General features: G+C 37.6%; 1 protein-coding gene across 15 annotated transcripts in view; it reads right to left on the bottom strand.

Moving 5' to 3' along the window:
• Positions 1–13,182, bottom strand: part of PAQR3 (progestin and adipoQ receptor family member 3) — a 43,083-nt gene extending 29,901 nt beyond the window's left edge. For 11 of the 15 annotated variants that reach the window (XR_011649071.1, XR_009185718.2, XR_011649070.1 and 8 more), the window contains exons 1-5: positions 12,675–13,115; positions 9,210–9,372; positions 7,109–7,264; positions 4,116–4,313; positions 583–673 (exon numbers count right to left, since the gene is read on the bottom strand). Coding sequence is in view for 10 of the 15 variants with exons in the window: in XM_058296528.2 (XP_058152511.1) it covers positions 583–673; positions 4,116–4,313; positions 7,109–7,264; positions 9,210–9,372; positions 12,675–12,859 (793 nt within the window). In the remaining 5 variants the exon portion in view is untranslated. Of the gene's footprint in view, positions 1–582; positions 674–4,115; positions 4,314–7,108; positions 7,265–9,209; positions 9,373–12,674 lie in introns of all 15 variants that reach the window. The other 4 variants (XR_011649075.1, XM_071215905.1, XM_071215906.1 and 1 more) reach the window with 2 other exon arrangements.
• Between the last annotated feature and the right edge of the window lie 578 nt (positions 13,183–13,760).

Below are 13,760 nucleotides of genomic sequence, written 5' to 3'. Positions count from 1 at the left end.
ACAAGCTTGTGTATAATTTGGGGACATTAACACCCTTGTATTATTTTCCTCTTAACACTGGGTACCAGGAAACTGAAAGCCAGATTGGAGACCTTTATTTCATGAACCTTATAGTTTATTTACTGTGAAGTGACTCAAAACCTGGCTTGTTTTAATTATCATTCTCTTCATTTCCTTAGTTTCTTTTCTTTCCCTATTTCTTATAATCCTGGGATATATAAATTCTTTTTAAAAAACCAGCTGGTTTATAAAGAAGTAAATGGTAATTGATAATTAGTGCTCAGCTTTTTATAAAAATAGCAGCTGGCAAACAAGACTCTCAGAGTCCAGCCCTGCTCTGTCACTAATTCATATCCCTGAAATGATGGTAATCCCACCTGGAGTTGTCAATAAATATTGTGAGTATACATGGAAAAGTTTGGGAAAGTTCTTTGAAAGTTAAATTTTTAAGTTTGAGAATAAAAGAACCATTCCATAATCAATAACATTGAAAAAAAAATCTCAGTTTTGATGCTTTGAATCCTATACCTCAAGCGTATCTTTAAAATGAAGCTACAATACCATTATAAAAGAGATACTTACCTGGAAAGTACCTTTCTGGAACTTTGGAAATGTAGAATAGGAAAGCAAGGAGAGCAATCACATACATCACAATTACACGGGGTGCAAAGTCCTGAAAAGTAAAACATGTGTTTTCAAATAGCTTCCTACTGTCACTGAATTCCCAATTTATTGAGTCTAATGGTGAAATTTAAAATAGTAGTATGTGAATTGCTTTTGCGGATAATCTCCAATAACAGAAATCTTCCTTTCAATATTGCAGGAAGCAGTCCACAAGAATGGAGCATGGAAAGTGCCCTATATTAGGTTACTAGAGGAGCTAGAGCTTTAACATGGCTGAAGGTCCTTAAAGGTACCAACTCCATCTACAGTGTAGGTACATGGATGGAAAGTATACAGGGGAAGAATAACCAGTTGAATATGCAAAAAGTCTAAAGACCAGGGATTTGTGACGGAAAAAAAAATTCACAACTCTCTTCCAACATCCAGATAAATGGTCCTCTTGAATATCATTGTATCTCATTGTTGAAACTCTATTGGAAAACTTTTCCTTGCCCTAAGAAATTCAGCCAGCTATAATTTATACATATTGTTCTGAATTCTAGTTATAAACCTAATTTAACAAGGCCCTATTTAAGAAATAAAGGCAAATTACATTTTCTTCCCTCTTCATATATTTGAGAATTACCATGCCCCCCACCATCAAATTCTATATTCTTTAACCAATCTCAGATTTCTCAAACATTCTAGAACAATCCCACTCTCCTTACTCCCATTTAGCTATTCTAGAACTTGTCATCTTTAGTTAGGTGCCTGTCTTTCCATCTTTTTAAAGCCAGAACTTATCAGAGAACTTTCATGAAGTCTCCCTTTACTTCCTCACTGGAATGATCTTGAGATCCAGTCTCCCTAAGCCATATTTCTCTTCTAAGATTTCTGAATGTGGGAATGTTCCCTTTTTTTTTCCCCTGAATTTCTTTAAGATCTACTGGCCTGATGGACCTTGTCCTCATTCATTGTCATCATAAGTTTAAAAGGGATGTGTGTTCACCTCATCCTCAAATTTCAATTATATCTATATCAAAGACCAGATATCCATATTTGGTTAGAATTAAATATAGAATGGCAGTCCCCCATTCTATTTTTTTTAGGCAATCAAATTTGTCAAAATTATCTTTTCACAGATATCAGGATCACTGCTGTACTTATCACTACCGTCTCACCTTTCTCCCAGTTTCTTAATCTTACAAAGAAAGTATCATCCTGTTCTTAATTTGATAAGGCAGCCAGACCACATCACTCAATTCCTTTTTTCACAGAACTTTTCTTTTTAGTTTTATATCCAAATCTTTTCAACCTGCAAGTGTACATAAGGGTACTAATAGCCCCCTCTTCTAAGATGATCTGATTCTTTTGAACAAAACCTGCCTTTAAGTTTCCATATTCCAGACCCCATTATAATAATTCTGTGATATAAGCCAGACTTTAGGGTATATAAATTATGTTAAAGTTCTCAAGCTTACTCTGTAACCCATATTTAAAGCATTTTTAGATGGACCTCTAAGAACACAAGTCTTCTTTCTAATCCTCTTCTCAAGACAGAGGATTTCTTACTAAGATTCTTTTTAATGCACACCAACAGTGTCCCCATAATGCTGGACTCCAATAGCTCTTCCTTTATTTCTCAATACACTTTTCTTGCAGGGTCAAATAATGCTTCCATGACTCCAGCTACCAATAAAATAATGACTTCCAAATCTTTATCACCAATTTCAAACTCTAATCAAAATACCAAATCCTACCTCTACCTTTACTTCCCATATGTAAAGAGGTCTTAGACCAACAGTTCTAAGAAAAGAAATTCTTCCCAACCATCTCCACCAAAAGAAAATTATCACTGATCCAGGTGACAATGCTAAAGTCCACCTCCACAGAGAAGGGGTTAAGTATTTATACCAAAGGGTAACAGAGAACTAAGAATGTACTACTTAAAGGAAGATATCAGAGAAAACAAAAAACAAAACAAAAACCAGTAGATTATTTCTGCAAAGTATGTCTATTTAAAGCTTTAAAAATTATGGTATCAACTCCTAGAACTCAGCAACAAAAAGACAAACCAGTTAAAAAATGGGCAAAAGCATAGACATTTCTTCAAAGAAGATATACAAATGGCCAATAAGCAAATGAAAAAATGTGCTATTAGGGAAATGGGAAAAAAACGATAATAAGACACCATCTCACACCCACCAGAATGGATACTATTTAAAAAATGGAAAATAAGAGTGCTGATAAGGATGCTGAGAAATAGGAACCCTAGTATATTGTTGGTGGCAATGTAAAATGGTGTATTCACTATTGAAAACAGTTTGGTAGCTCCTCACAAAGTTAAACATAGAACTATCGAACCTGCCAATCCCACTTCTTGGTATATACCTAAAATACCTGAAAGAAGGAACTAGACCAATGTTCATAGCAGCATTATACACAATACCTAAAACATATTCACAACCCAAATGTCCATCAGCAGATTAATGGATAAATGAAATGTGGTATATATTTACAATGGATTATTATCAGCCTTAACAGAAATGAAGTTCTGATTCATGCTACAGTATGAATGAACCTTGAAGACATCATGGTGGATGAAATAAGCCAGGCACAAAGGGACAGATATTATATGATTCCACTTATGTGAAATAACTAGAATATAAAAACTCATGGGTACAGAAAGTAAAGTACAGGTTACCAAGAACAGAGGTGGAAGGGGCCTGGGGAGTTAGTACACATGGGTGCAAGGATTTCTGTTTGGAGTGATGGGAAAGTTTAGGTGTGCAACACTGTGAATATGACTAATTCCACTGAATGATATGCCTGCGAGTGGCTGAGATGGGAAAGTTCATGTTATATACACAATTCCACAATTTAAAAAAAAAGAGTAACTAAAACAATTGCAATTAAATGCAAAATATGATCCTGGCCTGGATCTAAATAATAATGGAGAAAAGGCCCTAAAGGAAATTATGGAGACATGTAGAAAAACTGGAATTTCAGACTCTAAGCTTTATATCAATGTTAAATTTCTTAAACTTGATAACTACACTTAAGGTGGTTATGTAAGTGAATACTCTTGTTCTTAGGAAATGCACATGGAAGTATTCACTGATTAAGGAGCATGATGTATAAAACCCACTCAAAAATTGAGAAAACAGATAAGAAATAGATATATAAATACATAGATATATGGGTGGATGGATGGACAGACAATGATACCAACAAATGTGGCAAAATGTTAAAAACTGCTGGATCTGGGTATTTGGGTTTGGGGCATGTTGGAGTTTTCTTTGGGTTTGTATTATTTTTGCAACTGCCCTATAAGTTTGAAATTATTGCAAAATAAAAGTTTAAAAAAATATATAAAAGTTATGACATCGATATACAATTATGAATATGCCCTCAAATGAAAAAAAACCTGGCCTGATAACACTACTTTACTGAAAGGAATATAGTTGTAAGGACCAACAAATGGGGGAAAATACTGACTACCTTCAACCTACCTGTACAATAGGAGCACCAATTCCTCCATTGAGCCAAACCCAGTGAAGAGTAGGGATCACTCCATATCCCGAAACAGAACAGAAGATGATAGAACGGAGCCTTTGCCATTGCTGTGTGAGATAATTGGGATGAATCTGAGCAAAGAACACTGCCAGGATCATAGCAAGCACTGTGATCAAGTACACTTGACGCCAATACTAGAAGGAAGGAAATCAAACTTTAATTCTATTAACAATAAGAAAAGGAAAAAGGGTTAATTCAAGCTCTTACATTACACATTCCTAACTCTATCTACCTGGTATTTTCATTTCTAAATACGATTACTGTACTTCCTTTAAAAAATGCATTTTCCATACACCTGTTAGGTTTCTTAGGAAAACAAATCACATTCCTTGCTGAGCTGGTAAAAGACAAATTTACTCACACAAAGCATTTTCTGAATACCTGTTATACACTCCTGGGCACAGTGTGAGTAAGAAACAAAGATCACTATGACATGCACCCTCCCAGTGGGTGAGCTCACACACTACAGGGCAGGCAGACATATAAACAATTATAATGTAATGATGTATCCTCTGAGTTATGAAGAGAATATTGCAGAACCATAAAAAAGGGAGCAATTAACTTTACCTGGGGTAGCTAAAAATGCTTCACAGGGGAGTTCACATCTAAAATGGTTCTTGAGGGATAAATACATAAGATTTTGTGGGAAGAGGGAGTGCTGAAGGAAAAGGAATGGCAAATGCAGCAAAAGTTGTCAGAAGGGAAGCTGAAAGACAGGCATATTGTCAGGCTAAGGATTTGGAACCTTACCATGTTGGCAATGGGGAAACAGTGAGTTCTTTAGGACTGGAATGACATGATCATTTTTCAAATGGACTTACTAGGAAGATAACTCTGACGTGTGGAAGTCAGCTGGAAGCTATTAGAATTAATTACTTGAAGAGAGACTGGGGGCTTGAACCCTTGATGAGCATGGGAGATAGATATGGGCACCAGATTCAAGAGGCATTTTTGAAATAAACTAGTCTTAATGACTGACTGGATACATGTGATTGTTTCTAACCTGAGATGTCTGGCAAATGACTTCTATTAGTAAAGCAAATAAACAAAGATGATCCAGATTTGAGGGGGTGGGGGATGGGAAACATCAAAGAATGGGTATTTTAAAATATACTAAGTTTGAAGGATTTATGGAATATTTTGGTATCTAAATGAGTAGCTGAAAAGCTGGCTGTGAAGTTAGCATCAAATAGGACATGATTTCTTACCCTGGGCTCCAAGGACATCTATATTATTTTCCTGAAATCACATGGCAAATTGTTTAGTGTTTACGTTTACGTTCTCCTGGATTGAGGGTCCATAGTTTTCAATCTGATTCTCAGCGTAGCCTATGTTTCTTACAAGGTAAAGAGCCACTATAGCAACAGAATATTTGGAAATGATTTAGATACCAGAGGGAAGAGAATAATTTTTCCTGTACATGATCATGAATTATATTAACTTGAGTAGTTCTTTTTTCTTTTTAATCTATCTTCTAGTTTTTCTGATAGGAGATTTACAAAAAGTATCCCACTGGTCTCTTTGATTCTCAGACTTGATATTTCTGAAGAGGTAAACAGGAAACAGTCTTCAGAGACATATAGAATAAGATGAGCAAAACAATTCAAATATTACGTGACCGTACTCACAAGCTCCTAGTTGTTACATGACTGTACTCACAAGCTCCTAGTTGTTAGCATGTTTCCTCTAATTTTTTAAAGATATGAACAGTTATCAAGGAAAATGTACAAGTTGTGAAAGCTGGGTAGACATGATCAGAGTTTAATACTAAAATCAATTTATAAGGTTAACTGCATATATACTTAATTACATGCTTGGGTTCCAAAGTAATTAAGCCTAAAAAGCAAACAGCTCATGTGTAAGTGGCTATAATTAATAGTGCTTTTCAGATTCAAACTAAATTAATGATTTTCCCTTTGCTAATTTTATACACCAGATAAACTGATAGTTTTCTCCTTTATTGTGTAACAGCAAAGGTCCTGTTTAAGAATCTCCAATAGTCAGAGGAATCCTGCACTGCAGCCAATCCTCCCAATGAGCAAAGGCTGAGGATTGGGACTTGGAGCACCTGAAGTATGGGAGACTTGGAGAGGACAGGTGCTCTCCTGGTGAAGAGGATAGAAATCACTAGTAGGAATACTGTTCCTGAGCAACAGGCTTCTTGGCTATGCCTTCTTGGCTGGGATGCTGAGGTAATGGGGAAGGGAAATATATTCCATAAAGCTTGGTTGGCCAATATTTTTAGGTCAAGTACTATATTGTCTGACCAGAGTGTCTTAAATGTGGCTTTTCACAAGAATCACTGATTTTCGTAATCTTAGGACTCAACAGGTTCAGAAAGCAGAGCTGATCTAGAACTCAGACATATTTTAGACTTGTTAAAAGACACTCACCATTCACCTGTTCTGTCTCTAGGCCTACTCCCAGAATATAAGACTGAGGAAATGAAAACATATTTCTTGTAGAAGAATTTGGACAATACCCTCAACAGATATACCTTTCTTTACTTTTTTCACTGAGAGAGAAGTAAAGGATAAGGGAAAATGAAAAGCAGCAGTCAGCTTCATAATTTTATCAACCATTAATTGTTTAATTAGAATTCTACAAACCCCAAAATAAGAGAAATATAATGTGCCGATCTGAAGAACCATGTGGCCATAGGAACATTAACAATACAATGTATACATTAAGTTTTCAAAGAACAAGCTTCCCCCTCCCCAGTGGAAAATTAATAAAATCAGTATGGAACTGATAAGTGATATTGGAGATCACAGGGCCCTTTTGAAAAATAAGTAATAAGTCTATGCCTACCCACACTGTTTATTCTATAGGTTAATTATGTATTTATTCAGAAATTCAAAGGAAACATTAGCAAGAAAACTGAAGACCTAGATGAAAGGTAAAATGTAAAATGCTTCAAGCTACTTACATTATTACAATAAAATGCATAAAACACTCCCGAGACATAGCAGCCCAATATTCCAATAGAGATTCCAGCATAATCTAATGCCATCCATCTTCGACAGGTTTTTTCTGACCGATGACAGGAAAAAAGATGATAGCCAACGGAGCAAAGCATACAGACCTATGGAAAAGAAAACAAATTTTAACAAAATGAAACAAGAAGAAATTAAATCAACTTATGCATGATATTCAGTGATTAAGAGCTCAGACTTTCAAGTTCAATGAACCTGGGCTTGGATCTAGCTCTGTGCCTTACTAGTCAGGCAAGTTATGCCATTTCACTAGCCTCAGTGTCTTGATAGGTAAAATGTGCATAAAAACCATAAAGAAAGAATTAAACAATGATAGCTATTTTGTAACATAAATACAGCACAATAGTGGAAAAATTATATAATACAAATATTTTAAAATATCAGATGAGGCTTATTTTGATCCATGAATGAGGGATTTACTTTTTAAAAACTGTTCATTATAAAATTAATACACGTCCTTAAGAAAAAAATCAAAGAACACAGAATTGTATGTTGTAAAAAAAAATATAAGCCCCTTCCACCCAATCTATTTCCCGCAGATAGCCACTGATAGCACTTATGTGCCTTTCCAGGTGTTTTTAATGCACATACAAATACCTGTTATATATTTATCTACACATACAAATATACACATAATATATATGCAAACAATACAATACATATATACAGGTTTCATTATCTAAATGGAAGAAATCACACTATATATTCTGTTCCACAATTTGCTTTATCTAATACTTGTTACTTTAGGTCTTTAACTCCACCTTTGCCTTTCTAAAATTTATACATCATCTAATATAATAACCTTTAATTTTTTCCACAACTCTACCAATCCTAGGATTTTACTGCTTTTTTGTGTATGTGCTCACCTCTATTACCACCCTTACCAAACTTAAGACTTCTCATGTCTGTAGGAGATATTATTATATACTGAGTTTTCTTTCAAGTTCTAAGTTAAACATGGCTTTGTTGTCTCCATAAAAAGAAATGTGGCTTATGCTTACTCTCTATTGTTCCCAAACTGTGAGCAAAGCTAATCTGATTCAATCAGCTGCTCTAACAATTAATAAGGCTCTTGTGGCAGAACTGCCCCTCTATCATGTGTGTCATGCACTTAGAAATACAAAGACAAGTAGGATGACATCTCTACTCTCAAAGACGTTTTTTCAGAAACAAGTGAACAAAGAGTGATGTAAGAAGTCCTATAGGAAAAGTCAGTGCAGCATGCGTTTAGAAATCAGAGTAGGAGGGTACGGGCTCTGGGTATATGTGGGCACCTGGAGGGTAGGCATGGTGGAGGAATGAAGCTTCATAGAAGGATTGTCATCTGAGCTGGATCTTAAAAAACTGAGCTGCTACTTATCAAGGATGTAAGAAAAGGCATGCACATGTCTATTGAGAGGGTCTGCAAGAAAACCAGAGTCCTGAGAAACAGAATCATTAAATAATGTCACATGGCCTTCTTTATGACAAGTCTGGATACTAAAGGAGCTTTAACATTAATATTATGGGCCAGATGTGTTACTACACAAGATTTTTAACTACAGAAGATTTTAAGTGTTCCCCTCAGAGAGGTGTGGAGGATGGTCTAGATGGGCTGAAAGTGGAGACAGATTATAGGAATAGTCCTTGGGAGCAAATGACCAGGGCTTATACTACACCAGTGGCTGTGGGAGTAGAGAAAATGGGACAGATGAGTGATATGAAGTAGGTTAAATTGATAAATATTTTTAAACAATAGCTAAGACAGCGAAATGGTCAACTATTCTATAGTGTGATTATGAACCTAAACACTTCCTATACCCCAATATCAATATTCAGTAACAGTGTACTTAACCACAACTACATTTCTTCATCCTCTGTCTAAAATCCTTATTAATGTAAGGATTGTTGCCTACTAGGCTCCAAGCCAGAGTTTACAACCCAATTAGACATAAGTCTAAGAAAGCAAGTGGTGGCTCTGAAGTAAGGTCACCTGTCTAAGCTTGCCCAACCAAAGTTCTCTTTACCAATAACAGTGTTTGTGAAATGACCTACCTGGAAGCAGAAAAGGCAAATAGAACAAATTACAAAATCTTCTCTTGAAGCACTTGCTGAAGGTAACACAGATGTCATGTCGTATATGCCCAGTGTAAAAAAGAGAAAGAAACCCAGCAAATGACTCCAGATGTTTACTGTCTCATTAGATAAAATAAACAAACTGGAAAATAAACAAACATGTATTTCAGATTCATATTTACTTGCTCCCTGTCAGCATTCACAGGTTGGTGACAATATTTTTTGGTTATCTAATACTTGTTATTTTAGGTTTTTAACCCCATTTTTGCCTTTCTAAATTTTATACATCATCTAATTTAAGAACCTTTAAGTTTTTCCACATCTCCACCAATCCTGGGATTTTATAGCTTTTTTGTGTGTATGCGCTCACATCTATTATCACTTCCTTTCTCGTAAGAGTTATTTATGTATAAATCTCATCTCATCCTCCATCCTCCTTTCAACTCCCTAACAGCCAGTACTTATCTCTACAACACCACTTTTCTAAGCACAGTGCCTTGCTCAGAGATGATGCTAAATATCTACAGAACTGAACATGTACGTTAAAATTGGATGTTAGCACACTTTGATTTTCAATATAAGTATTTGAAAACCTGCTCAGTGCAAGATTAGGCACAAATTAAAAATACTTTTTTAGTACTCAGCAAATGCAAATGAAAATACAAAGTTAAACTGACTTAAGAGAAGCAAAAAAAAAAACAAATGATCCGTTGGACACATTTTTTAAGATATGCATGCTGGAACCACTTTGCTGTGATTATTGAAAACCAAACTAGTTTCCAGGTACCAAGACTCTATCCTTCTTAGGAACAATCAGAGTTTACTTTTAATATCAGTACTACCTGTCTTCTTCAGAATGCCCTAACTGGTTCAAGTTTGAACGGTCTTGGCAACACAAGTTGGTATAAGTATACCACCTTGACCTGGAGTCAGGAGGTTCATTGTCCCTTAACCCCCCACTCTTGGCCATGGGTTAGCTCTGTGATTGTGAACAAGTTAACTCTTTGGGTTTCAATTTCTTCATCTACAAACTAAAGGTGCTGGATTAGATGTTGTTGCAAGTTCCTTCCAGCTCTAAAAATCCTTAATTTTGTGAAATGGTTCTTCAGCAATGGGTAGAACGCATCTGATTATTTTTTGAAAGGTGACATTATGACAAAATATTAAAATTCCCTTGCATTTCTTCTACAAAATCTAATCTTTTTGTTTTAATTAAGGTCTTTCACCTTCACTGATTCAGAAATTCTTATTAGTAAGCAATAACATGTAACTCTAATGTACTGCAGTCATCACGGTTCTCTCATTTTTTACAAGTTTTATTTTTTTTTTTACAAGTCAACTTAGTAGGGTCTCCAACTATCAAACAATCATTAAGAAGAATAAAGTGAATCTTGAAACATGAATTTCAGGTTTTATCATGCACAAGAATCAAGTATATAAGGCCTACTAATAATTGTGAAGGGGGATTGCAAGAAAGTGCCGGAAAACATCTAACTACAGGAACTGTTTTGACAACCAATACTACACCTATTGCCTCAGAACTTTTTACTTTGTTAAACCCAGTATAACTTTTACTTTGTTAAACCCAATATAACCTGATTAATGAATCAATAGGCACAATCTTTTCATGTTCCTTTCAGCTAAAAGAGTATTGGCAGAACAATTGTGAAATTCAAAACCTCCCACTAAAAACCAAACTCCTTCCTAGTCACTCTTGATAGCAGAAGGAAGAGAGAGGACAAAGGCTGAACCTGGAAAAGATCAAGCTGGTGGGACCGTCACTTGGAAGAGTATCCCCAATAGATGATTTACTTTTACTCTCTAAGAAGTGAGGCACTAAATCCTATTCAGTTTTAAAGTCAATAATCTTTATCATCATCACCTGTTCAGCGTTTACATCAAGATGATTAATAGCTACCATTTATTGAGTGCTTATAGGTGCCAGGTCCTGTGTACCATTTTACATATACCATGTAACTCTTTTATTACTTTCTGAAGCAGATAGTGTGATTACTCTCATTTTACAAATGAGGAAAATAAGGCTTATAGAAGTTAACTTTTGTTCAAGGTCTCATAGCTATTAAGTGGCAGATCTGTACACCCAAGTCTTTTTAAACTCAACAGTCCAAGTTCTAAAGCCCTATATATTATTTCCCGCTCAATGAAATTTGGGCCCTAACAACAGAATGTCGAGGACCACTGCTAGGCACATATATAATTTTTAAGGTAATTCATTGTCTGATGTATCCTTTTGCCAGATCCACAGCAGAGCCCAGATCTGGTTCCCTGTGCTGTACAAATGCCCTGGAGGCATCTGAGGGAATGTAATTAGGATTCAAATTTTAAGTCCTGTGGGCCACCACTCAAGCCAAGTAGGGATAGACAGTGATGTCTCCCTGTGACATGAGTCACAGAAATACTTTCAAGGCAGGGCAAAAGCAACCCGGAAAGACCTTGCTCAAAAGATCAAGAATTACACATGTAGTTGCTGCCTGAGCAATTCAAAACCCACATTCCTGTACTGAGGTTAGCCACTACAGTGACCTGGAGCTAACCAACATTTGTATCTTAATGCCCTCAACCTAGGGTGCTGAATTTAAGTATATAAGTGAGTTTTGACAGAAAGATATTTTAAGAACCATAATACTAATTTTTCCAATTATTTGTTTTAAATTCAGGCTTTCCAGGGACTCTTGGTTTTAATGGTTTAGAATGACTAAAGAAGTCCTTTTTTAGAGATGCATCTGTAATGCTCTAGATAAGGTTAGGTGCTCCATTATAGGTTTTCTTTACTACAGGACATTTCTTACGTGGCATTCATCATAATGGTGATTACGTAAGAGCATAATTATCTCTTTAATATGTCACCCAGATTAGAAGGAAATAGCTTCATGAGAACAAGAACCATGTCTCTTGGTCTCCGCAGGACCTGGTACAGTGCCTGGCACCGAGTAGGGACTCCATAAGCATTTGGTCAATGAGTGGTCATACGTTTCTCTCTCTCTCAACATCGGCTTGTTTCCTATTGTACAAGGCTTCATCTAGCTCAAAGCATTTAAATTCTCATAGGGCTGCTCTAAAAAGAAACAAAGATTAGGTATACCCATCGATAAGTTATGGCTCAGTCATTTTCAGTGGGGTCGATTCCATAATGTATCCCAAAAAAGCACCAAATGTAATAAAGAATGTAAAGACGCTTTGTAAACAGCAAAGCGCCATACTAAAGTTGTACTTCTCATTGTTACCATCATTATTATCACGTGGATCAAGTACCTCGGTGGGGCGTGGGGGAGACAACGAGAGGAGTGGCAGCGTGGAAGTGATGGGTACGGAGAATAGCTGGGAAAGAGGGAGGCAGACCAGACAAAAAGGGTGTAGGTGAGAAGGTGGGGCCGCCGGCGCGCCCACCAGCCAACCAACCCCGCGGAGGCGGCCAGACTGTACCTTTTGATACACAGCTTGGAGGGCAGGTAGGCTCGGTAGCCGTCGGTGATGTACGGATTGTCCTTGAGGGACACCGGGATCTGTTCGTAGGTGTAGAGGCGGATGCCGCGCGGCACCAGCACCGGCCAGTACTGGTAGCTGCCCAGCTCGATGTAATGCGCGCTCTTCAGGAGCTTCTGATGCATCGTTCCCGGTCGCCGCCGTTCCCCAGAAGGGGATCTCACCCCTGCCCCGCCTCCCCGGGGAGGGGGCTTCGCCGCTGGAGCCCCCGCCCCGGAGCTCGTGGACTCTGAGCCAATCCTCCGGCCGCACGGCTGTCCAGGCCCGGTTTCGCGAACAGACCCACCACCGCCGTCAGCGCCGCAGCGGCCCTGGCGTCGTCGCAGCCTTCTCTGACGTCAGTACGCCACGGCGGGCCCCGTACCCCAGGCCCTCGGGCGCGCGTGCGCGTGCGAGTTCCAGGAGTAGAGGCGCGGGTCCGCGCCGGGGGTGCGGAAGTAGAGGGCCTGCGCCCAGGCCGTTAGAGCGCCGCGAAGCGGCGGCGGCGGCGGCCGGGGTCCTCCTTGGTGGGTGGAAAGAGCAGACACTACCGGTCGATATATATATTGTTTCCCTTCTGTTTTTAATTAAAAGCAATAGTTTTCACGGTTTGAAAAGTCAAAAAGAGGTTTAACAGTAAGAAAAATATTGCGAACTCATTATGCTTGGAATCACACACACTTTAGTGCCAGAAGGGACTGCTAAGGTTTTCTAAGCTACGGTCAGTCCTTAGATATAGTTGGAAATAAAGACCTGATGCACATAGAACATTTACCAAAATAGAGCGTTTCCTGGCGGGTAAGGAAAGCCTTAACACTGCAAAAGAGACTACATTAATGAAGTATGTTCTCTGGCTTCAATATAAGTAAACTAGAAATAAGATAAATAAGAATCCCCAAATGTCTGGAATTGAAGCAATACACTTCTAAGTATTTTATGGGTTGATGAAGGAATCAGTGGAAATAGAATATATTCAGCTGATATAGATAAAGATACAACATATAAAAGCCTGTGGGTGCAGCTAAAACAGTACTTAGAGGGAAAGTT

Source organism: Dasypus novemcinctus, chromosome 1 (assembly GCF_030445035.2).
Source record: "Dasypus novemcinctus isolate mDasNov1 chromosome 1, mDasNov1.1.hap2, whole genome shotgun sequence".
Lineage (NCBI taxonomy): Eukaryota > Metazoa > Chordata > Mammalia > Cingulata > Dasypodidae > Dasypus > Dasypus novemcinctus.
Note: the sequence above shows the minus strand (reverse complement) of the source record. Positions and strands in the feature narration are given on the sequence as shown.